The sequence below is a fragment of the Cucurbita moschata genome, unplaced genomic scaffold (genome assembly GCF_002738365.1).
Source record: "Cucurbita moschata cultivar Rifu unplaced genomic scaffold, Cmos_1.0 Cmo_Scf00013, whole genome shotgun sequence".
In the NCBI taxonomy this organism is placed as follows: Eukaryota; Viridiplantae; Streptophyta; class Magnoliopsida; order Cucurbitales; family Cucurbitaceae; genus Cucurbita; species Cucurbita moschata.
This window is the reverse complement of record NW_019268529.1, coordinates 4,736,665-4,759,165: the sequence shown is the minus strand read 5'-3', so window position 1 is coordinate 4,759,165 and position 22,501 is coordinate 4,736,665. Positions and strand designations below refer to the sequence as shown.

General features: G+C 38.7%; 6 protein-coding genes across 9 annotated transcripts; 2 read left to right on the top strand and 4 right to left on the bottom strand.

Annotated features, from left to right (window-relative positions):
* The first annotated feature begins 99 nt into the window (after positions 1 to 99).
* On the top strand, positions 100 to 2,776 carry LOC111451307 (H/ACA ribonucleoprotein complex non-core subunit NAF1). Its single transcript, XM_023091680.1, has 3 exons — positions 100 to 1,069; positions 1,186 to 1,263; positions 1,418 to 2,776. Exons 1-3 carry the CDS (start codon positions 284 to 286, stop codon positions 2,621 to 2,623), a joined length of 2,070 nt encoding a protein of 689 aa, XP_022947448.1. The 5' UTR covers positions 100 to 283; the 3' UTR covers positions 2,624 to 2,776.
* Positions 2,777 to 2,841: 65 nt separating this feature from the next.
* Positions 2,842 to 6,501, bottom strand: LOC111451315 (protein ULTRAPETALA 1-like). The gene is made up of 3 exons (XM_023091691.1): positions 5,891 to 6,501; positions 4,468 to 4,792; positions 2,842 to 3,182 (listed from the first exon to the last, which is right to left on the bottom strand). Exons 1-3 carry the CDS (start codon positions 6,099 to 6,101, stop codon positions 3,008 to 3,010), a joined length of 711 nt encoding a protein of 236 aa, XP_022947459.1. The 5' UTR covers positions 6,102 to 6,501; the 3' UTR covers positions 2,842 to 3,007.
* A 4,293-nt stretch (positions 6,502 to 10,794) lies between these two features.
* Positions 10,795 to 12,104, bottom strand: LOC111451311 (glutamate formimidoyltransferase-like). Its single transcript, XM_023091685.1, has 3 exons — positions 11,927 to 12,104; positions 11,453 to 11,864; positions 10,795 to 11,374 (listed from the first exon to the last, which is right to left on the bottom strand). The coding sequence occupies exons 1-3, from the start codon at positions 11,948 to 11,950 to the stop codon at positions 10,860 to 10,862; spliced, it is 951 nt and encodes a 316-aa protein (XP_022947453.1). The 5' UTR covers positions 11,951 to 12,104; the 3' UTR covers positions 10,795 to 10,859.
* A 111-nt stretch (positions 12,105 to 12,215) lies between these two features.
* On the bottom strand, positions 12,216 to 16,841 carry LOC111451312 (formimidoyltransferase-cyclodeaminase-like). 4 transcript variants are annotated; one of them, XM_023091689.1, is made up of 4 exons: positions 16,580 to 16,840; positions 14,910 to 15,327; positions 13,612 to 14,092; positions 12,216 to 12,624 (listed from the first exon to the last, which is right to left on the bottom strand). In XM_023091689.1, exons 2-4 carry the CDS (start codon positions 15,298 to 15,300, stop codon positions 12,597 to 12,599), a joined length of 900 nt encoding a protein of 299 aa, XP_022947457.1. In that variant the 5' UTR covers positions 15,301 to 15,327; positions 16,580 to 16,840; the 3' UTR covers positions 12,216 to 12,596. The 4 variants fall into 4 exon arrangements, with proteins under 4 accessions (XP_022947457.1, XP_022947454.1, XP_022947455.1 ...); XM_023091686.1 differs by lacking the exon at positions 12,216 to 12,624 and adding an exon at positions 12,634 to 12,715 and having other exon boundaries at positions 16,580 to 16,841; XM_023091687.1 differs by lacking the exon at positions 12,216 to 12,624 and adding an exon at positions 12,735 to 12,975.
* LOC111451317 (oral cancer-overexpressed protein 1 homolog) lies at positions 15,850 to 16,644 on the bottom strand. Its single transcript, XM_023091693.1, has one exon. It carries the CDS (start codon positions 16,527 to 16,529, stop codon positions 16,116 to 16,118), a length of 414 nt encoding a protein of 137 aa, XP_022947461.1. The 5' UTR covers positions 16,530 to 16,644; the 3' UTR covers positions 15,850 to 16,115.
* Positions 16,842 to 17,708: 867 nt separating the features above from the next.
* On the top strand, positions 17,709 to 19,332 carry LOC111451310 (golgin subfamily A member 6-like protein 22). The gene is made up of 2 exons (XM_023091684.1): positions 17,709 to 17,944; positions 18,054 to 19,332. Exons 1-2 carry the CDS (start codon positions 17,750 to 17,752, stop codon positions 19,191 to 19,193), a joined length of 1,335 nt encoding a protein of 444 aa, XP_022947452.1. The 5' UTR covers positions 17,709 to 17,749; the 3' UTR covers positions 19,194 to 19,332.
* Positions 19,333 to 22,501: the final 3,169 nt, after the last annotated feature.

Sequence of the window (22,501 nt, the reverse complement as noted above, 5' to 3'; positions counted from 1 at the left end):
TTAAAAAAAAAAAAAAAAAAAACTAAAAAGGAAAAATTATGGTCGCGAAAAGACGACGTCGTATTACAGGGAAGGAAAGTTGGCGCATAAATGGAAAAGCTTCAAAAACCTCAGGTATGGGCTGTTTCTCCAGAGTCCACTAGGGTTTAAGAAACCAGCTCTCCGCCTTCAAATCCACAGCCACCGCTATTTACAGTTCTGCCGCTGCCCGTCTTTTTCTTCTTCTTAAAGCTATGTTTACGCTTCTTCTCTCTCAATCAAGTCCCAATTTTGTAGCTCTGCAATGGTAGAGCTTTCATCCAACTCCACCACTGCGTCTGCGCCTGCGCCTGACGGCCTCCTTCACGCTTCTTCTAAGCTTAAGAACTCGGAGCCGCTTCCGCTTGACTCTTTTGATTCCAAGCCCGTCGATTACTCCTTTGCCGATTCCTTCCTTGATTACGATTCCTTAAACGACTGGATTGACGAATTTACATCTCCTGTTATGGCTGATGCACAATCGATTCTTCCTGAAGCGGAATCCCATGTGAATCAACCAGTCGAAAAGTCTGTTCCAATTGTTGGTGAAATTCAGCCGACTGCGCAGGCGGAAGGTGAGGCTTGTGGTAAGTCTACGGATTTGAATTGCATCATTGAGGAAGGGATGTCGAAGGTTAGTTTGGTTATTGATGGAGGAAGCACTGGAAACATTGAGTCGGATTCTCGAGAGGATGATGATGAAAGTGACGTTGAGTCCGAGGGCACAAGTTCAGCTTCAACGTCTAGTGATAGTAGTAGCTCTAGCGGAAGCAGTGATGATGAAAAAGATGAGGAAGAAAGTTCATCGTCTTCAAGTAGCGGCGACAGCAGCTGCGATGATGATGTAGAGACGGAGGAGAACTCTGTAAAAGCGGATGTACACACAGAAATCGGTGAACTTGAAGAAGGTGAGATAAGTGACGCTGACAATGAAGACAAGGAGGCCTCTGCAGATGACATGGTTGCGTGGGATGGTGATGGTGAGGAACTAGACGAAGAAGATGAGGCTGGACCTGAGGGAGGTCCGATTAGTTCTAAAAACGAGCTTAAGGTCAGTTTTCTTTGTTCATCCTTAAGCTTGCAAGTAGTTTTGGAGACACATGGCTGATGTTGCTTGGGGTAATTGATCAATAATAGGTTCATTATTTCTTATTGGCTTCCTTGTAGGTTCTTCCTCCAGTTCCTCAGGTGCATGCAACGCTGCAGCCACACCACCAGATGGTTCCTGTTGGAGTTGTTTTGTCGGTAAGTTCCTTAATTTGAATAGAATTATACATCAAAGAGTACTCCAATTCTATCAACATCTGCCCATTACATGGTTTCCTTGCTTGTGAAACTAAATTATCCATAAGAAGCTTGTGAATTGTGATGAACTTGATGTTCTATTTCTACGTTTCAGATAATTGGCAGTCAAGTCATTGTAGAGGGTGTTGAGAAGCACAATCCTCTAAACGAAGGCTCTATCCTGTGGCTAACTGTAGCTAGATCCCCATTGGGGTTGGTAGACGAGATCTTTGGACCAGTAAAAAATCCTTATTATTCAGTAAGATACAATTCTGAAAGTGAAGTCCCTACTGGAATAAGTAGTGGCACTCACGTCTCCTTTGTTCTGGAGTTTGCCGATTATGTGCTCAACAACAAAGACCTGTACAAGAAGGGGTATGATGCATCTGGAGCGAACGATGAAGAGGTGTCCGACAACGAGTTTTCAGATGATGAGAAAGAGCTTGAGTTCAAGAAGATGCAAAAGCTGGCTAAGAGGGGTATGAATGACAACCAACAGATTAATGAGAACAGGAATAATGCTAGGAAGAAGAAAAACAATGCTAAAGCCAGGAAATTTGGTCAGCGTACATTTGAGACACCGCAGGAACATGACAAGTCCAGGAATTACGGCCAGTCCATGCCCCAGCAAGCAACAGTTCCTGAAGGCAGCAAGTTTGATCAGCCAGCACCTCAACAAGTAAAGATGGATATGGCTCAGTCATTCTCCAATCAGAATCAGCACACTGGCCCTCCTTTGGCGCCGTTTGTGTATCACGGTGGTTATCCAAACCCTTCAGCTTCTGAACAACGTTTTATCAATGGACCTGGTGTTATGCCATCATTTCCTCCAGCGTACAACCCCTGCTTTCCCCCAGCAATGAACGGAATTAGGCCAGCAGAAATGCCATTTCAGTTTCAGCAGCAGCAGCAGCAGAATCCATTATTTCCCAACGGTCTTCCAATGAACGGCATGCCCTGGCTATTACAGAATCCGGTACAGCAGGTGCCTCAGCCTCAAATGCCTATGATGAATACATTTGCTGGAGCTCCATATCCGCCGGGGTTTGTAGGTACATCATCCGCCCTACCTAATCCCCTCACAGCCGTAGGGGCACAAGGAATCCATTCCGGTGGAGTACAGTTTGGACAGAATCAAAACATGCACCCTCCAACACAGCAATTCAATCGTTCAAACCCGCACCCACCTGTACCATTCCAAGGAAATGTAGCACCAGAGCAATTCAACCAAGGCTCATCTTCGAACCGGGGAAGGAAATCGTATGGTCGAGGTGGACCTCATTTTAGAGGTAGAAGAGGAGGTGGGCGTCAACCAAGATGAACCTTCAGTTGTTTCATATAGGTTGGCTTCACATCTGCAAGTACTGCATTTTGATTTACTCTATCTTGTAAAACCCTCCACCGTTCCAGGTTGGATGAGAATTATGAAGTATGTATTTCAATCGCTTTTAAAGAGGTTTCTTTCTCTTCTTAATCACTACCTGGCTCCATTTCTGCATATTACTTGAACAAAGATACTGCAAGAAATTACAGAAACGATTTTCCTTAAAGCTACGTAGTTCTGCAAATGATTGGACTGAAAATTTTGGAATCAATAATAGGTAAATCCGTTGAATGCCAGACATAATTCTGGGCGGTATTCAAAGTTTAATTAAATCCTAGGGAACATCCAGGATAGGAAAAGAAAATGTGAGTGAGAAAAGCCTCAAGCTTTTGCATTTCTTGTGAAGTCAATGCAGGTCTGGCAGCTGCAATCTGAGAAACGGCATGTCTCACACCCGAAGCACACACACGAAGTGCACCCCTTACAAGTCGGCGAACGAGTGCAGCCTCTATAAACCTTGCGACTTGCTCGTTCTTCATCGTCATCACATGTTATTCTAAGCAACAGAACAGTATAGTTAGTGTACATGTATACAGCTATAACATCAAATCTTAAACAAAAACCACAAATTGTGTGCAACAAGTTCATATATTCATGCAACAGGCCAGCTGTTTTGATTTGCAGTGAAGTCCATTCATTCTGGAATAAGCATATGCAAGAAACATATCTTCTTAAGTGAGTATCCAACCAGTAACAGAAGAGGGAAGTGGCAGCTGAATACTGCCCGACTCAAAACTCAAGGAAAAGATAAGCTAGTCTAATATATTCACCTGCACGTAAAATACAAACCGCCAGTACTTTGTTATTCCAAGCCCATAGCTAGCATACATTGTCCTTCTTGGATTTTTCCTTCTAGGCTTTCCCTCAAGGTTTTAAAATCCGTCTACTAGGGAGAGGTTTCCACGCTCTTATAAAAAATGTTTCGTTCCCTCTTCAACCGATGTGGGATCTCACGGTCCCACATCGATTGAAGAGGAGAACGAGTGTCAGCGAGGACGCTGGGGCCTGAAGGGGGGTGAATTGTGATATCTCACATCGGTTGGAGAGGGGGCGAAACATTCTTTATAAGAGTGTGGAAACCTCTCCCTCGCAGATGTGTTTTAAAAACCTTGAGGGGAAACTTGGGAGGGGAAACTTGGGAGGGAAAATCCAAAGAAGACAATATCTACTAGGGGTGAGTTTGGTCTGTTACAACTAATGTCGCTAAATAACCCGTAATTAAGACATAACAGCAACATCATAGTGGCTAAAACAATCGTTCTCAGTTTTGCTCCCTAGGACCATACGTAGTTAAGAAATTCCTACTTTGCTGCAGCTACGGCTCTCGATTCGTATCTGATACGTCACCTTTCAGTAGAAGACAGACCTCTCATTTTAAAGTGAAAGAATTAAGGATCAAATCTCATCACTTGTAAGGTCCTAAACTACGTCAAGATTCCAAGTCCAAAGGAATGCTATCATTATGAGAACAGTTTTGATAACTCGACTCGAACCAAACCAAGATAAAACATCAGCAGAATCAGAAAATATCTAACAGTAGAGCCATCACTAAACAACGAGACGTGTATGAATGAAGTCTTTTCTCCTAGCTCGAATACTTAACACGAACATGAAAGATCGTATTCTCATACAAATTTTCAGCAGTATAAATTTCTGAGTTTACACCTCTAACAATGTTAATCAATATCATTATGATGGCTAGCAGAGCTAATATAGGAAACGTACTATCTCTTCTTTAAACATGAATTAAATAATATCAAGAGTTTAGAACAAAGATATACTTATCATAAGGCCAATCTGAACACTTCCAATCCATGTCTGCTAAGGCGTCATGGTAAGCCCGACATTCTTCCTTCAGCCGAAGACGGAATCGACGCTCCTTGCTGCACCTACTACAGCGAAAAAATTCATCGCGATGAACGACTCGTCCATTTTGGGATCTACTTGACCCATTACCAGTCTTTGATGACTGGTTGTAGTACTTGAGTAACACCGTCTTATAAAGCGGAACCTTTTCCCCATTAACTATGACCCAGACATTGTTCTTCCATTTTCTAGCTGTCTCTCTTCCAGAATGCTTTTCAAATGCAGCTGGTGTCAGCTTCCCTAGTGTTCAAATCACCAAAACCATGGTAAACAAACAAATAAAAGAGCTTAAATGTTGTTTTAGAACACATGGAAACAGCATCATATGAGTATATAAACACACACAGAATCCTCCTCGTTATGTAAAGCAGAGTTTAAGGTCAAACAGCTGCTGTCGTTTAAGGAACTACGCTCAAAAGAACCAAGCACTCAGACATAAAGATGAAACAAACAATCTGACATTAATCTCACAGAATTGAACATCATATCTGTTGAGCTAATTGGTTTATAAGTAAGGAATACATCTCCATTGGAGGCCTAAGCAAAGCCATGAGAGCTTATGCTCAAAGTGTACAATCTTATGCTCAAAGTGTACAATATCATACTATTGCGGAGGTTCGTGATTACTAACAATATCCTCAACGACCAAGCTTATGAATAGCTAGGCAACAGCAGTAGGATTCACATGGGAAAGCAACATCACTACTACAACTCCATATATTTAGCATGGATTGTATTCTAATTGGAAAGTTAAGAACACCTGATATACTGATATAAGACCAAGTCCAAAAGCTGTAATAAAGTATCCTCACGAACATGAAGTCAAGAACGATGGAAGCAAGAAGGCTAGAAGTCACACAACATCTTACTCTGCCAAACACAAGGAACAGATGCTGAAATCAACTGAAGAACACAGTAAACAAGCAAAACAATGCGTGAGCTAAAGAGATAAAGCGCTCAAAACCAAAACAGCCGCAGCGCCATGTTCGAGTAGCAAGCTACTTCATTGGGTCAGACAAAACAACGTACATTCAAGCTGTGTAACGTAGAGAAAAGGGAAGAGTGTGCAGAGAAACGGTACAAATGGAAGCAATTGATACTCAAGGCCATCAACCCAAAACCCCATTTGAACAAAAACTCAGACAAATAATACTACTACACAAACCCAACATGCAATAAAAATCCAAAACCATATTGTCTCGACAAGAGAAAAGATTCGCCTGAAACTCTAATATACGCGCATTTAACATGCAAAAGAGAAAACATCCATTCCAAGGAAGAGCGAGGAGAGACAGAACTAGGAATAGAAGGGAAAGAGAGAGAGAGAGAGAGAAAGACCTTCCTGACAACCAGGGGTGCACTCGCAGGTGATTTCAAGGTCACCATTAAGAAAAACCCTAAGCCTCCCTACAGCATCACCATATCTGTGGCTCGTACATCCGCAGGTAACCTCTATATGGTCTCCACTTCGTTTAATCCCACTCATTTCACTCAGCTCCGCGTCGCTAAAAATGCTCAACCCCACTTCTCTTTCTACTCCATTCGCCATTTTCGCTAAAGAAAACGCTTCTTTCAATGCAAACTCAGAAAACCCAGATGGAATATTGAAGCGAAATCAAAGAAAAGCCCAAAAGAATTTGAGAATGAGAGGGTTTGCACTCGCTATGAAATGGGTTATTGGGGAAACAAGTTTGAAGGGTAAAAAATAAAGAGAAAATTTCAGAAACCCACGGAGAGTTTCAATAAGCACGCATCTCCATGGATCACTCCGAGAGATCTGGTGGAGAAAAGGGTTGGAAAAAGAAAAAGAGAGAGAAAGAATGAGCTGGCTATCAGAAAAACAAATGTCGTGGGGCGAAACAGTGGGGGGCGGTTAAAGGGTTTAGAGAGGCTATTTGCATGATATGACATTAGAGAACAGAAATAGAAGAGGGCCTTTCACTCACTCGCTTCATTTCAATTTTAGGCACTCGCTTATTATCAGTTCTTCTTCCCCTTCCCCCTTTTGATTTGTTGTCGTCTTTTTATTGAATTTGTTCCCGAGACGCACTGTTTTCAGGAAATGTACTTTAGCAACTGATACTCTTTTCGATAAGTTGAAAGCAAGTTTGACAGTACACAAACGAGTACTTATTTGAATCAAACTTATCGATTCTATTAATCTTGCGGATACAGACCACAAACTCACGCAACCCACGCAACCCACCATGCCATTTGCCTTAAACTTTAAGCATTTAGCTTCACTTTCTAGCCAATAGGGTCTTCAAAATCTCACCACTTTTAAGACCCAGAAACTGAAAATATGAGTTTTGAGGTCTTCTTCAAGGCAGTTGAAAATGAAATTTTGTTGTAAGTAAATGGTAAAGGTTGAGTTCAATGCATGGAGTGGTGCATGATGGACACCCACAGCCGCATACCTCAAATCTTGTCAACCATAATCACATTGGTTACCCTCACCGCGATGCATTCTATTAGTGACGTCTTCTCGGATGAGCTCACTCTTGTTCCTCTACAGAACAAAAAAGGTACCTTTATCTTCAACAATTCACTTGGGTTTGTTTCCATGCAGTTACGGTGTGGCCCTGTCTTGGGCTGCGCGCGATTGATCGCTGCATGATGCCCTGTGCCCTGTTTGCACATCGAGCATTGCGCAACTCTTTCACCCTGATTAGCTTCTTGTATCTGATGTGAAACCAATCATTATGGTTAAAACTGATTGATTATGGAATCTTGGTCGTCGTCGCCGTCGTTGATACTGTTTCCTGGCCAGAATTGGAGTGTTCATCATTTTGGTTGATATCAATCAGGGCCGTCGATGGGGGCAGAAACAGGAGAAAACATGAAAAACAGGCGAAATGGGCTTCTGGGTTAGTAACAGTAGCAGGATTGATTGAAGTTGAAGAGGATTAGGACCAAAATTTCAATGCCACCGGTTTTGTTGAATGATTTTTCTTTTGTATTATGCTGACAGAAAGTACAGAAAGGAGCAGACTTTACAATGTTTGATTTGAAGCAGACAGTTGCTAATGGGTTGGGCTCAAAAGAATAAGAATAGCTTTTGTGTTCACTCTTCTTGTATCACAAAAAATGTTGCCCTTTTTTTCTTTTTTTTTTGGGCGATCGGCCCAAATTCATCTGACATGTTTGGGAGTAATTTTGAAAGGATCGAAATCATTAAGAATGGTATTGTCTGCTTTGGCTAAACTCACGTTTTGTCCTGTTGCAGTTTTGGACTCACCGCTAGCAGATATTGTCCGCTTTTGTTCGTTATGTATCGCCGTCAATCTCACGGTTTTAAAACACGTCTATTAGTAAGAGGTTTCCACACGTTTAGATGGAATGGTTCGTTACACTCTCCAACCAACGTGCGTGACATCAATAATATTAATTTAGTCATAAATAGAGTCGATTTTGATGAGATCAACTCAAACAAAAACTATATTATAGTTATAAATTTATAGGGGAGAATTTCTTTGTATTTTGTTTGTAAATAAATATACATTTAAAAAAAAAAAAGAGGATTAAATAAATTTCTAAAAAAAAAAAAGTAAAATGTTTTTTTTTTATTTACATATTTTCTATATTCTCCTTCGAAAAAAAAATATAATTGAAAGGTGAATAAAAAAATATATGAGAAGAAAAATAATTTAATATGAAAATGTAAAAGTAATAATATATTTCAATTTGATGACTGAATTTAATTAAATTAATGGGATTCGATTTATGGTGATGGATACGATTGGACATTTATAATTTAAAAATAAAAGAAATGGATAAAATTTAAATAAAAGTTGCCTTCATTAACAAGTTTATGATATTTTATTATTAAAAAAAAGAGGGAAATGACGGTTGCCAGATGGGGTGGAATAATTTTTTAAATTATAATTAAAAAAAAAACGTTTCCAAGCTTAAATACATTTTAAAAATAGATCTCTTTAATAAAATATCATTTTTATAATGTACGCGTGGTTCATATTATTTTTTATTTTAAAATATTAAATTACAAATTTAATAGAAATTGAAATTTTTATTATCTTTTTAAATTATAAACATGATATTAAAACGTGTAAAATAGTAAAGACTAAATTTCGAATTTTTATGGATCAAATTTATTTGAATATTTTAAGTTATTTTAAGCCATTTGTAACGTCAAATTTTAATAACTTTTGAGAAATATTCACAATTATTTATAAAAAGGTGCTATTTTTTTTTAGAAAATATTTTTTAAAGATTTTATTTGTATTTTAAAATTAAAAAAATCTCGTGATTTATTTTCGAAATTTGGATATAATATTATTTTTATAAATTAGTTTTTTTTTTTTTTTTTGTTGAAGATAGAAGACAGAAAAGTCATCAGAAGATATCTTTAAATTTTTTAAGACATCATTTTTTTTTGTAAGTGAGATCAACAGATTTGTTTATTTTAAGGAAACAAGTGCTTAGACTTAATAGAGTTTTGAATAACAGTTCCCTAGAAACGGAGGAAAAGAGTCGAGGGAGTCGAGTTGTGTAAAATTTCATGGACCGAGACGTGCACTCAGTGATAACAGATGTAGGTATAGACTGAACTAGATTATCGATTCTTGTTTAGTTTAGTATCGACCATTTAATATGAGAATTGGTATAGCATAATTTGAGTATATAATTTAATTTTAAATTCCTAGTACGTGTGGACGAAAGATTTCACGTGTTACATAATTTTAGCCACAAAAAAAGAATAGAGAGGGCATAAATTGTGAATGGAGGGGAAATATTGGGTGCTGTCAGGAGCAGGGTAAGTTGATGGGCCCTAGTTTATTCATTTCAATCTGTAACCTCTGAATTTTCTAACCCTCCCTCTCATTTCCTCACCATTTTCTATCTTCCATTTAACTTTTACCTCTCAAATTTTACCATTACCCTTTGGAGAGATTTATAGTAAAAAAATAATGAGAGATTTTTGGGAATTTTGGAGATTTTTGTCTCCCTCAGTCATCATTGTTCCCGCTCAATTTCCCATCTCATTCTATCGTGTCATTGTCGTCCCTGTTCAATTTTCGTCTCGCTCTACCCCATTATATATATACTATTTCAAAAGAAGTCGCCCAAGACACTCGTCTCGCTCTACCCCATTATATATATACTATTTCAAAAGAAGTCGCCCAAGACACTCGTCTCTAAACGCTCGCTCTCACTGTACCACAAACTAACTCATTTATGCCAAATGGTAGCTCTGATACCAACTGTGTACTTTTCCAACCGAGTGGCATTGTGATATTGACAAGTTCACGGCCAAACTCAAGCCCTATATCCATTTTTTGCCCGATTTTATAGTTTCTCGAACCTTAGCGAAGTTTGTCTTCATCAACCGAATATCATATATTATAGTTTTCATTTGAATAAGAAGATTGAATTTTTTTAAAGTGGAATATTATGTTTTTATATAAAAATTTAAATTTTTAAAAATTATGTTCATAGAATAAAAAGAAAAAAAAAAGCATGTTTTAAGAGGAATCCTTTTCATTCGTCATGATCAACCAATTGGATATAAAATATAATAATAGATTTCTTGTCCCTTATTTATTACGTAATATTATAAACCATATTTTGGTCTAATTAGTTTTAAATTTTAAATTTATTTAATCCATAAACTTTTAAATTATTTAATAAATTCTTATGAATTTGAAGTATTTTAAAATTAATTAATTAGAATTCTAAAATTTTCCATTAAAAAATAATATACAATAATTACTTTTTTTGTGTATTGAATTAACCGTTCTAATTTAGATTTTTTAGGATTTGTTTTTTCAATACACTTGTTTTCTTCTACTTGATGACATGGAAAAAGACACAAAAGAATAAACATAAAAAAAATATTAACTAATTTCAATTATTATACCGATACTACCAACAATAATTTAATTATTTTAAAAAATAATTTAAATTATTTTCAACATAGAGAAACACGACTCACAAGAACAGAGTTTTAAGATAATTTTAAATAGTCTTTATCAATAAACCCAAAAAATACGTTTCCAATAAAATTAATTCCATAAAAGAAAAAATAAAAAAGGGACTATTTCCCGAATGGTCTTTTTATAATTAGATGAGAAATTAAAAAATAATAATAATGTATCATTTTATTTTTTCAAACTTTGTTTAAATAATTCAAGATAAATTATTGACTTTTATTTTCTATTTTTTTTACATTAATATTAAAAAAAAAAAAAGGCAGATTATTGTAGAGCTTCAATTATTCTGTATTTTTACAATTTCCATTTCCATTTTATTACGAAATCCGAATCTCCATTACAGAAATCATTGGTAATCAGTGATCTCCGGCGATCAAATTCAAGTATTTCTCGACAACCATCTCCGGCGAGTAATCGGTGAAATAACCATTCTCAACTTCCAACCCAAATTGGGCGGCAAGAACCTCTACCCGTCTCTGGACACGATCGGCTCCGATCTGGTTGGGCTCCAGCAAAACGCAGGCTATCTCCGTCGTCTCATCGTCGTGAAGAAGCCCTATGGTTTGCACCGTCGGCAGCCCTCCTCCTCTAGCGCTCACCATCCGCGCTATTCTCCGAGTGGCGGCCACATCGGTCGACAATATCGGAACATTGTACATCGCCGTCCACGGACGCGCACCGATCATTGTAATTCCCCTCTCTCGAGATACAGAATTCGGACCTTCATCAGGCTTTTCCGGCAAAGTTTCCGGCATCGACCACCCAGCCCATTGATTCCCATTGTAATTCGGCCGGAAATACCCAAGCTCCCGTCTCAAATCGTCCGGCGCCTTCCCGCTTGGATGAGCCGCAGAGTACAGAAAAACAGGCACTGCACAAAATCACAAACGATTTCAACACTAAGACGAAATTCCCATTAAAAAGTTTTGATTTTGAATCATATAGAGACCTTGAAACATAGTGGCCATATCCTTAGCGACCGCCTTAGCGAGCCAAGCGGCTTCGTGAAGTGACGCCCGAGCCAGGGGATGGAAAACGATGTCGTCGACGACTCCAAGACGAGGGTGAGCGCCAGAATGGGACTCGAGGTTGATGTCAGCGAAAGCAACCTCAGTCATGGCCAGAACTGTTTGGTGCAATGGGCTGTAAATGGCGTTTCCTTTAGCGTCGTGGACGACGTAGGAGACGATGGTGTATCTGGTCCTGTTGTAAGCTCTGTCTTCGAATTTGTTGACGATTACAGAATCTGGGTCTTGGCTTACAGCTCTCTCGATGGCTTCCAGTACAGAGCGATTGCGGGATTCAGAAACGTAGTATTTGCAACACAGAAGTTCCTTTTGCTCCAAGCTTATTCTCTTGTCCTGAAATGAACAGAAGATCAGAAAAGAAAACAGAGGTTGGGATAGAGAAACAGAGTGTTTACCTTGGCGGTGAGATTGAAAGCCATTTGTAGGTGTGAATCTGATAGAGTGGTTGTTTGTTGCAGATTAGGGGGAAGAGGGTGAGGTTTTAAAAGGGGGATTTTGGGGGTCGGGGGAGATGTGAACCCGTGAGTTCTAACAACTTTAAAGTCACCCAAATGGAGTGCTGCGATTGTGTCCCAAGTCACTATGTCTGGAGCGGCTACCAGTCTTATTCAGCGTCCTCCGTCTGCTAAAAAACCAGACGACTTTTCCTTCATTTTCTAATCCATCCACGTGCTCAATGCTTCATTTTGTTCAACAGTATCATCTTTCGACTTTCCATTTGGGGTGAGAGGTTTCTCCGCTCGCTCTTGTAAAGAATGTTTCGTTTTCCTTTCTAACCGATGTGGAATCTCACAATCCATCCCCCTTTAGAGTCAGTGTCCTCGCAGACACTCCACCCAATGAAGAATGCTTCGTTGTCCTCCCCAACCGATGTGGAACCTCACAATCTACCCCTTTCAGGACCCAACGTCCTTACTAAAACACCGTTCGGCGTTTGACTTTGATACTATTTGTAACAGTCTAATCTCACCACTAGCAGATATTATCCTTTTGGGGCATTCCTTTTCGAACTACCTACCAATGTTTTTAAAATACGTCTACTAGAGAGATGTTTCCACATCTTTTTCACGTCCTTTTCCTATCGATGTGAAACCTTGTACAAGGATAGACAATTGTGTTATGCTTAGGCCACAAAATTCAACAAATTCCTCAATTTTGTAAGAAAATGTAGAATATGTCGAGATCTATGGCACACAAAAAATTAAAAAATTCGAGAATTTATTTAAGAAATGAAAATTAAAAACCTAAACTTGAAAGTTACATTAAATAATGAACAGTCATCAGTGCGTGGATAGCGATGTGGATAACAGCGAATCATACATACATCGGACATTCAATAGCAATAGATAAGATTATGCTTTATGTTCCGATGTCGTGTCCTTCAATTTCAACCTCTCGTTCATCTTATGCTTCACATTTGGATTCATAGATCGTCCATATTTCTCTTAAAAAATCATTGTAATAAGACAATTCAATGAACACTGTTTGCTTAGAGAGCTCAATAACATTACTGTTATACAAATCTGATAAAAGGCTTATATTTTATTTTTTTGGTCTGATGTAACAACCTAAATTCACCGTTACTAAATATTGTCTGCTTTAAAACATATTTTTTAAGGAGAGATTTTCACACCTTTATAAGAGATGTTTCGTTCTACTCTTCAATCAATGTGGAATCTCACAAATCCACCCCTTGGGATCCAACGTCTACATTCTTCTCTCCCACCAATGTGGGATCTCACAATCCACCTCTCCTAGAGGCCTAATGTCCTCATAGGCATATTGTCCGGTGTCTGACTCTAATACCATTTGTACCAACTCAAACACACTGCTAACAAATATTGTCCTCTTTAGACTTTCTCTTTCGGACTTTCCCTCAAAATTTTTAAAACACATCTGTTAGGGAAAGGTTTCACAACTTTATTGGTGGGCTTGTATTTTGTACTCAAAAGATCAAAACATTCAGCTCGATATCAAGATCTCGTATAAGATCCAAAGCATAAGATACACAGAATATAAGAGATCAAGCAAAAATCTTAAGTTACTTCAAGATTACATAGTAGAAAGAAGTTTGAGGTACCTTTCTATCATAGCCTCTTGCGAGTGGCTTGTGAAGTAACCTTTCCCCACACCTAATCCCTCACTTTCTGCAAGCCGTTCAACCTCCTGCTGAACCATTTTTCCTCCCACTTTACTTGGTTGTTGCAAATTACAAGCCACCTCAATCACACCTTCATCATGAGCAAGGGCCATTGCTTGAACTGAAGGAAGCCCACCTCCTCTCTCACTGACTTGCTTTGCAATGTTACGAACAGCGACGATATCGGTAGAGAAGATCGGGATGTTGTAGTTATCAACCCACTCTGTTGCTCCTATCACGATGACCCCTTTTGCTTTACTTGCTTCAGCTGGACCCTCATCTGGCTTTAGTGGCAATGAATCTGATTTCAGCCCTCCAGCCCATAAGCCATCAGAATTTGGCTTGAAATAACCCAGCTCTCTTCGGATCGTGGCTAGCTTCCTTCCCTCTTCATGAGCCGCTCCATATAGAAATGTTGGGACTGCAGGCTATAGTTTAGATCACCAGCACCTCAGAATATAATTGACAGAAGGATAACACAAGGCAATTGATAGCATGAAACTCTTGGAAAAACCTAACGCAACGATATTTGGTTTTTTGACAAAGTCTAGCTTCTAAAGTGTAATAGTCCAAGCTCGCCGCTAGCAGATATTGTCCTCTTTGAGTTTTCCTTTCCGAACTTCTCCATTTTAAAACACATCCATTAGGGAGAGGTTTCCACACCCTTATAAGCTATGCCTTGTTCCCCTCTCTAACCGATGTGGAATCTCACGATCCACCTTTCTTGGGAGCCCAGCTTCTCACTAGCACACCGCTCAGTGTCTGACTCTGATACCATTTGTAACAACCTCTCCCTAGGGAACACATTTTAAAACCTTTTATACAAAACACGTCCGCTAGGTCAGTTGGAAAGGGAAACGAAACATTCTTATAAAGATGTGGAAACCTCTCCCCAGTGGACACATTTTAAAACCTTGAGGGAAAGTTGAGAAGGAAAAGCCCAAAGAGGATAATATCTGCTAGCAGTAGGCATGAGCAAAAGCACAAGCACAGCATTAAGGTTAGGAGTCTTAGAATCGAATGTCTTCTTTGAAAAGAGGCAAGGAACAAGATCATATCTAACATGTGAACACTGCCTTAAAGAAGCGCATGAAAAAAGTTGAGAGAAATACAGAGCAGAAGTTTATGTCACTGTTTTATCAGCTGATCATATGAATGGAAATGCCACTGAAGTTAGCATTCCTCTCATTTTCACAGCCTAAAATTTAACATTATGGTATGGTGTGCAAAGAACAAACCTTGTAGGCCACATCCAACATCAGCTGCCAGAGATTTTGCAATTGCAGCTGCATCGTGCAAGGAAGCAAAGGCCAAAGGATATAAGCATGTATGATCTACAACTCCGAGTCGTGGGTGGCTGCCACAATGCGAGTCCAAGTCGATTGCCGAAAATGCAGCCTTAACCATGTTCAGGACTGCACTTCTCAGAGAACATGGCTTTATAGATGGCTTTGATGGGAGCTTGGAAACAAGGGTATACCCAACTCTATTGTAAACCTCATTCGTGAGCTTGTTGATAATGGGTGCTTCAGGGAAGAGCTTGGCAGCTTGTTCAATTGACTCCAGCGCAGCCTTGTTTCTGCTTTCAGATATGTAAACCTTGCAGCAAGCAAGAGCCAATTTTGACATTACTTTCTCCCTACTGCAGGTCACTAGCTGCACAAAATTGTATGTACATGTAACAACTAGTAGCTGAAAGATGCAACTTTGTGCCTAGAATTTATCTTTGATTAAAAAAAAAAACTCATTTATCCAGCCAATCCAACATTATTTGAACAGTCAAGCAATGCTGCACGTGCGTTCATCTAAGCACGAAATGAAAAATGCTCAACATATGTAACAGCCCAAGCCTACCGCTTACATATGTTCGCTTTGACCCATCACGAATCGCTGTCAGCCTCATGATTTTAATACGCGTCTACTAGGGAGAGGTTTCCACATTCTTGTAAGGAATGTTTCGTTCTCCTCTCCAACCGATGTGGTCTCTCACCATCCACCCCCTTGAGGGACCATCATACTCAATGGTACACCTCTTGATGTTTTAGGGTAACCAAACATTCTTGATAACGATGTGGAAATATCTCCCTAGTAGACGCATTTTCAAACTATGAGGCTAACGAACGTAAACAGGCCAAAGTGAACAATATCTACCGGTGGTGTTACAACATATCCAAAATATAACAAGTGTGAATGTCATTAGTACGATAAACTTGAAACAAGAAATATTTTTCATTATGGAATTATCTTTCCAATTTCCTATTTTCAAATTATAACAGAAACAAAATGTAAAAATGCAAACAACACAGCCCGCCTTAACACCGCAACCAAAGGACCTCTCCACAAAAGATGAAGCAGAGAGTTGTTATTAAGTGTAAGAAGAGAGTAAACAATCATCTAAAGCTCCCAAATTTCACCAATCGTTTCATCACCAGCTGTGAAATCTCCTAAAAGATCTCTTTTCCATCTGAAGCCGATTTAGGATGGCCACTATACTCTAATTTGACACCCAGAGTGGCGCAAATCGTTCTGAACTTGAGCCTCAATCCTTCCATCAGCTCCTGAACTTGCTCATTCTCAGGGTCCTGAAGCGGGTATTGTTCTACCAACTCCTCCATCTGCTTCACACTCTTCTGAACCCGACTCGAAAACCGTTCTGGGTCGATCAGAATAACAGATTTCCAGACGTCCACACACCCTCTGAAGAACCCAATTTCCTCGCCGACCTCGAAACCAACTTTGAGGCCTACTTGTTTTGCCTCTTCTTTGCCAGCGACTAGGCCGTCTTTGTAGCCCTCGGCGTAGCCTTCCTTCAAATGGGTCTCTTCAAGATTGAGGGAGGAATCGAAGATGTCGTCCATGGAAACTAATTTATCGAGAAAAGGAAAACTTGTTTATTTGTAAATTTTACCTGTTGGGGCTGCTGGGGTAGCTTCAATTTTAGCAAAGAGGGGGTCTTGTCCACGAGGGCGGTTCTCTTCCGCCAAAATCAAGAGAGCTCAATCCTCTCTAGGCATTGGGACATCCGGGCAGTCTCCAAATTGGGGTGCTTTTGGCGGCTTTGACGGTAGTCCAGCCCGAGGGTTTTCAGAGACAGCCCACTCATCTTTTTTTTTTTTTTTTCTTTTGAGAATCAATTCCAATTTTATTAAGCTTTTAGTTTCATCCAATAGATTGTTAATATCTATTCTTTTAGTGTAAGAATTGACGAATAAATTTAATTTAATATGGAATCCCGTAATTAATTAAAAAATAGATTTTTCTTCAAAAGAAAGAAATAGAAAAGTCAAAAAAGCTAGAGGTAGTGCTTCCAGCAAAAGCATAAAAATAGCTATTTTCACGTGTTATCTAAAAACTAAAACTTTTGGAGTATTAAGATCATTCAGTTCATGTATAGAAATAACGTATAGATGCATTATATTGATGCCTTTCTACGTTACATCACAATATACCTTTTTAAACTAAAAAACCCAATACAATTATAAGTGCAAATACCAACAAACGTAGCTTTTCAAGAACCCAAATCAAATCACTTTTCAAGAACCCAAATCAAATCTTAAAAAAACACAATGCGTTAACTATGGATTGGTGTCGAAAATAGACGGATTACTGTTCAATTCAAATTAAGAAAAATAATGTCTTATTGCGAATTCAAAACATTTGTGATTTTGTGTGAATAAATCGAATTAATTTTGAGTGTGTTTTGTTTGGTGTTCTTACTTTTTGAGACACATTTGACATGTTATAGTCGACATTGATTCATCATTTTGAACATTTTTAGTTCAAAATGACCTTGTTTGATTGGGAAGAAAGAAGAATAAAAATGGGGTTAAGATAGAGAGATTAGAAAAAGAACGGAGCAAAGAGAAATATAGCATCCAAAATCAGCGGTTTGGGCGCAGTGCCCATGCTCCCTCTGCCTTGTCAACTCCGCTGCCTTGCATACGAGACAGACAGAGTAGTCTTTTTACATGACAAGCAAAGCAACCTCCATTTTCCATATAAATTAATAACCCATTTCTCCTTCTTCAAGAACACCCCCAAATTCCCAAACTTTTCTTCTTCTTCTTCTTCTTCTAAAATGGGTGTGGTTGCAGGGGTTCACAGCAAGCTCAGCAACAGCAGAGGAAGGCCTTACGCTCTGATGCTGCTGGTTGCATTTGGGGCAGCCTTGCTTGGAGTCATGCTCCTTCATAAGTTCAGAGAAAGGCGCATATGCAACCTTCTCCTCAAGCGCACAGACGAAGATCTCCATTCCTTTCAACTCCTCTTCCAGGTCAACTCTTTATGTCTGTCTCGTTCATGCATGTGTTATCTCTCTGTCTATGAATGCCACGCTTGTGTAGTACTATCATTTCTTAACCTTTCTTGTGTTGAACGAACAGAAGGAAAGAGATCGGAGTAAGGAATTAGAGAAGAACAATGAAGACATAAAAGAATCGATGTTTTTGCTCCGAACCCAGAAAATGGAACTTGATAGGAGGCTGCTGGAGTTGCAATCGACCATCGACTCGCTCCGAGACGAGCAGAAGATCATAAGAATTGCACTCCAAGAGAAGCAGAGTGAGATCAAGATGTTGAGGGAGAAAGAGACTGAAAATGGGAATGAAAATTCTCAAGTGGTTGTTCTAACTCAACGCCTCAAGCAAAAGGAAGATGAGTTGGAGGATTTGAGACGTCGACTTAAGTCTCGTGGAGCTGTGGCTGCTAATGATCCATCAGACCCACATGAAGATTCAATAAAGATTGAAGAACAAAGCGAGATATTGCTAGAATCAATGAAGAATAACAGAGGAGAGAGTAAACCAGACTTCAGCGAGGGAAGCACTTCAAAAAGAGATGAAACTGAAACTGAAACTGAAACTCAAAAGTCAGAGGAAACCCCTGAAAGAAGGGAGAAAGAGGGTGCGAAAGTGCAGAAGCAAGTGAGCTCTGAAGATGATGGCGAGGAATCTAAGATCACCAACGATCACAAGGGGGAAGAAGGTAATGATTCTGAAGCAATTGAAAATCAGAGAGCTGATAAGATCCTGAATGATGGGATGAAGATGAAAACAGAAACAGGCAAATATGGGCATACGAGAAAGATGAGAGGAAAAAGATGGAGATACATCGCCAAGAAAAGGTCGGGGGATAACGGATGGAGACTGATTTCGAAGAAAAGGAAGCAGGAAAACAACAGAAATTTGGAAGACAGTGTGGCTACTAGCACGACCAATAGGAAGTTCATTAAGGGAGGGACATTCAATGAGGAGAAAATGAAAGAGTACCCAGAGGAAGCTAGAGAAGAGGAAAACAAAAGGTTAAAAGAAGAAGAATTGAATAGGGAATCCAATTCTGATGTGGGAGATGATAGCATTAAGCAAAACCCAGATGAAGAGAATGAGCTAAAAGTGAAGAAAAGTGAAGAAAAACAGGAACAAGAACAGGACGACGATGGTCATTTCAATAGGGAATCCAATTCTCATGTGGGCGATGACGTTAAAGAAGAAACAAACAAGGAAGAGACAGAGGACGAGTTCTAAATCAAATGCAAGTGTTGTTTATTTTTTGATAATTTGAGTAGGCAAATGGGTGTTGTGTTAGTTGTGTTGTAGTGCATAGAGCTTGCTCGATCATGTTACTAAATTATGAGTAATCAAACCTAGACTTTCTACTCGACTACTTTCACATTAACTGTGAAATTGAAGAAAAAAAAAAGCAATTCACATCGTAACGTTCGTTACCTGTCATCCGAAAAAAAGCAATCAACCGAGTTTTTTTTTACTCAAAAATGCCTTGGTTCAATCACAAGCTCCGGAGCACAAATTCCCTCCCTTCGAACTCTATGAATGAGGTGTTGGGGGCAAATTGTATTATTAGATATAGGACTTTCGTGCATGAAACAACTAAAATGTCGAGAAAAAAACTACGAGATAGGATCATATACGAGAAACAATTCAAGAGTGAAATGAAATTGCAGACAGCAAGAGGTCTAAGGTATACATTATTTCGGGGAGAACTTCAGAACAGCCGGAAAATGTCCATAGCTCAGCTCGTTATGATGCTGCCCCAGGTTTCTGAAAGCAAAGGGCAAAAACTTAGGAGAGAAGCAAAAGCTTGTGAAAAAATTCATGTGTAAAGTTACATAATGATACATCTAGGTTGTACTACGCCACCTTCATACTGTTACAAGTTACAAATACTCAATGTCTAATGATCCAAATGATTCAAAAAGTAGACGTACTTGCAAACGATATAATCCTGTAACGTTATTAGAGGAGAGAAATCGGGTAAATGTTTTTCATTTTCCAGACAACAGGAGCCTAACAATTGTAGTCTAATGTTGCTTGACAAACATAAATTCTAGACCTTGTATTATATTTTCAAATATTCCAGAATACTCCAGGCGGGTTTAACATTTCCTATTTCTAACATTTCACGTTACATCTGACATGGAAATTAGAAAATTACTCAGCTAAAATGAAGGTAAAACCAAGAAAAGCGCTAGGGCAGCACTTTTAAGCTGACTCCGTCAGAAATATGAGGCATAAACACCAATCAATGATCATTAAATAATATTCAGTTAACAGCACCTGTAATACTTCCAAGACGGTTTAAGTATTAAGAGCGCATAGATAATAAGGAAAGAAGTACCTCATCCTTCTTTCCCTTGCCCCCGGTAAAGAACTTGTACCCTCCATAGAAAAGTAGACCCCATCCAGATAGAGAGACAATCACAAACTGCAAAAGTCCACAATCCCGTCAGAACAAGTTCAATTTGCTCATTAGCTAAATACGGCACAGGTATGATATTCACGTCATTTATTTATTCTCCACGACAGGAAGACTTAAGGAGAGGAGTGCATAACTGCATAAAACTCATAAGTTTCAGTGTAAATATTGACTTAAAGGAATTATAATTTTCAACATCAAATCCTATGCAGAGCGAAGAGAAACAAGTAATACAATGAGACAAACAGCTGCATTTAGCCCTAATTCGATCCCATAAATTCCAAATTATAGCTAAATTAATAAAGACTGGTCTATAATACTGACACTACAAACTGTGCCCTTGCGTCCTATCTCTTAAGCAATAAAATCGAGTATTTTGTTGAGTTGATTACAGATTAAAAAGAGACCCTGGTTAGAAAACTTAAGAATGTTAATATTTTTGTTAGTTTCATTATTAAATCCTACTACTTGTTGAGATAAAATAGGAAGTCAAAAAAGAAAAAGACAGGAAAACAAAAGAACGGAAAGAAAAAGAAGCTACTAATTTCATATAGAACAGTAAGTCTCACATGCTCTTCCTTCCATTTAGATGGGCTCATAGGATCTTGCCAACAGTTAACCTTCGGCGGTCCATGTTGGTCTGCAAATATCAACAAAGAGAGTCAAAACTTACAAGAAAAAGGATTATTCTTTCATCTTTTGATGTTTCCCTTTTTTTCTTTTAATGTTTGACTATTGGTTCATCCTTCTTCCAACACAATATAAACACTACAAAAGGAACTACAAGAGGAGCTCAAATGCATGTGTAGAGTGCATTCTTGTAAACAAAATCTGAAAGTTTAATTTTAAAGAAAACTATGGGCATGTTCTTAAAACCACTCTCAACCATGCCCTACATAGCATGAGAGATTTTTTGTAATCATCTCCCTTTGAGGTTTCTCCCTTCTTTGGTAATTTCATGCATAAATGGAATTGTTTCTTTCCCCAGAAAAAAGTACTTACATGCCTTCATTATATTTCACTTTACCTGTTCTATTCTTCACCATGAGGGCGATAGCAAAGTGACAGTCCCCAATGAAACCAAGCGATAAGGTAACCATGTGCGAGAAAAATACAAATTTTAGGCCCGTTTGAAAACCATTTCTTTATGGTGGTTTTTACCTTTCTTAAATAATTGTTTGAATTCTTAGTCAAATTGTAGAAGGAAAAAACAAGCTTTCAAAATTAAAAAAATGCAAAAAGTATAATTCTCATAGGTGGACGCTTAATTTACAAAAACGAAATGGTTATAAAGGGATCTTAAATTTCATATCAAAGTTTCCAATGCATAATTGAGTTAAATTATATGTAGCACACACTTTTCAATTCTAGACAACGAACCCTCGTTATCGAAGAATAAGAGTGAAATCTGCGCTTACAAAATTGGGTTCTCAAATTAGGAAAACGCATTCCAACAACTAAAATAATTCGCACATTCATTTCATATTTTCAAGATCCTCATATCAATGCTAGCCAACCCTAAAACAGAACTCGGGGAAAGGAGTATATGACCACGATTACCATTTCGAAACGAAACACCAAAAATTCGTCAGAAAAAAAATGAACAAACCCGAAAATGGGATTGGTACATAAGCAGATGATCTAAATGCGTAAGAATGCGAGCGAGAGATGAAACCTACCGGCAGCGCCAGCGAGACCGCGCCTTTGATTAAGGGTGGCGGTTGACTGAGGAGAGGAAACCCGAGTTAGGGCTCTGGCTTGACGAACTGCTGTAGCCGCTAAGGTAGCCATGGATTCAGATTTTCTTCCCTACACTGAGAAAGAGAGATCAAGGACACTGATACAGCGAAACGGAGCAAAGAAATAGAGACCCGAGCGCTTCAAAACAATCACAAGCAAATGCAGACGACGTCGCATTAACCCTCCTACCCTTGTTTGTTTATTTATTTTCCTATAAAAAAAACTAAATTAAGAAAAATACCCATAAATAAAAATATCTTTAAATATTTAAAAAGTCTAAAAATATATATTATCGTTAGTTTTGGTCTCACCTCATGCTGGTCCAGTAAAAACTTAATTGCACCAATAGATTATGTAACACTATAAGTTGATGGACATC

Bases quoted from the DNA above. Each gene is read 5' to 3' on its own strand.
- LOC111451307 (XM_023091680.1), top strand. From the start codon at position 284: ATGGTAGAGCTTTCATCCAACTCCACCACTGCGTCTGCGCCTGCGCCT. The intron at 1,070-1,185 runs GTCAGTTTTCTT...GCTTCCTTGTAG, and splicing joins GTTCTAAAAACGAGCTTAAG to GTTCTTCCTCCAGTTCCTCA. The intron at 1,264-1,417 runs GTAAGTTCCTTA...TCTACGTTTCAG, and splicing joins CTGTTGGAGTTGTTTTGTCG to ATAATTGGCAGTCAAGTCAT.
- LOC111451315 (XM_023091691.1), bottom strand. From the start codon at position 6,101: ATGGCGAATGGAGTAGAAAGAGAAGTGGGGTTGAGCATTTTTAGCGAC. The intron at 4,793-5,890 runs GTCTTTCTCTCT...TTTGAACACTAG, and splicing joins CACCCCTGGTTGTCAGGAAG to GGAAGCTGACACCAGCTGCA. The intron at 3,183-4,467 runs GTATATCTTTGT...TCTGTTGCTTAG, and splicing joins TCAGATTGGCCTTATGATAA to AATAACATGTGATGACGATG.
- LOC111451311 (XM_023091685.1), bottom strand. From the start codon at position 11,950: ATGGCTTTCAATCTCACCGCCAAG. The intron at 11,865-11,926 runs GTAAACACTCTG...TGTTCATTTCAG, and splicing joins CTTTCAATCTCACCGCCAAG to GACAAGAGAATAAGCTTGGA. The intron at 11,375-11,452 runs GTCTCTATATGA...GATTTTGTGCAG, and splicing joins TATGGCCACTATGTTTCAAG to TGCCTGTTTTTCTGTACTCT.
- LOC111451312 (XM_023091686.1), bottom strand. From the start codon at position 15,300: ATGTCAAAATTGGCTCTTGCTTGCTGCAAGGTTTACATATCTGAAAGC. The intron at 14,093-14,909 runs GTTTGTTCTTTG...TATAGCCTGCAG, and splicing joins TGTTGGATGTGGCCTACAAG to TCCCAACATTTCTATATGGA. The intron at 12,716-13,611 runs GTACCTCAAACT...TGTGTGCCATAG, and splicing joins CAAGAGGCTATGATAGAAAG to ATCTCGACATATTCTACATT.
- LOC111451317 (XM_023091693.1), bottom strand. From the start codon at position 16,529: ATGGACGACATCTTCGATTCCTCCCTCAATCTTGAAGAGACCCATTTG.
- LOC111451310 (XM_023091684.1), top strand. From the start codon at position 17,750: ATGGGTGTGGTTGCAGGGGTTCACAGCAAGCTCAGCAACAGCAGAGGA. The intron at 17,945-18,053 runs GTCAACTCTTTA...TTGAACGAACAG, and splicing joins CCTTTCAACTCCTCTTCCAG to AAGGAAAGAGATCGGAGTAA.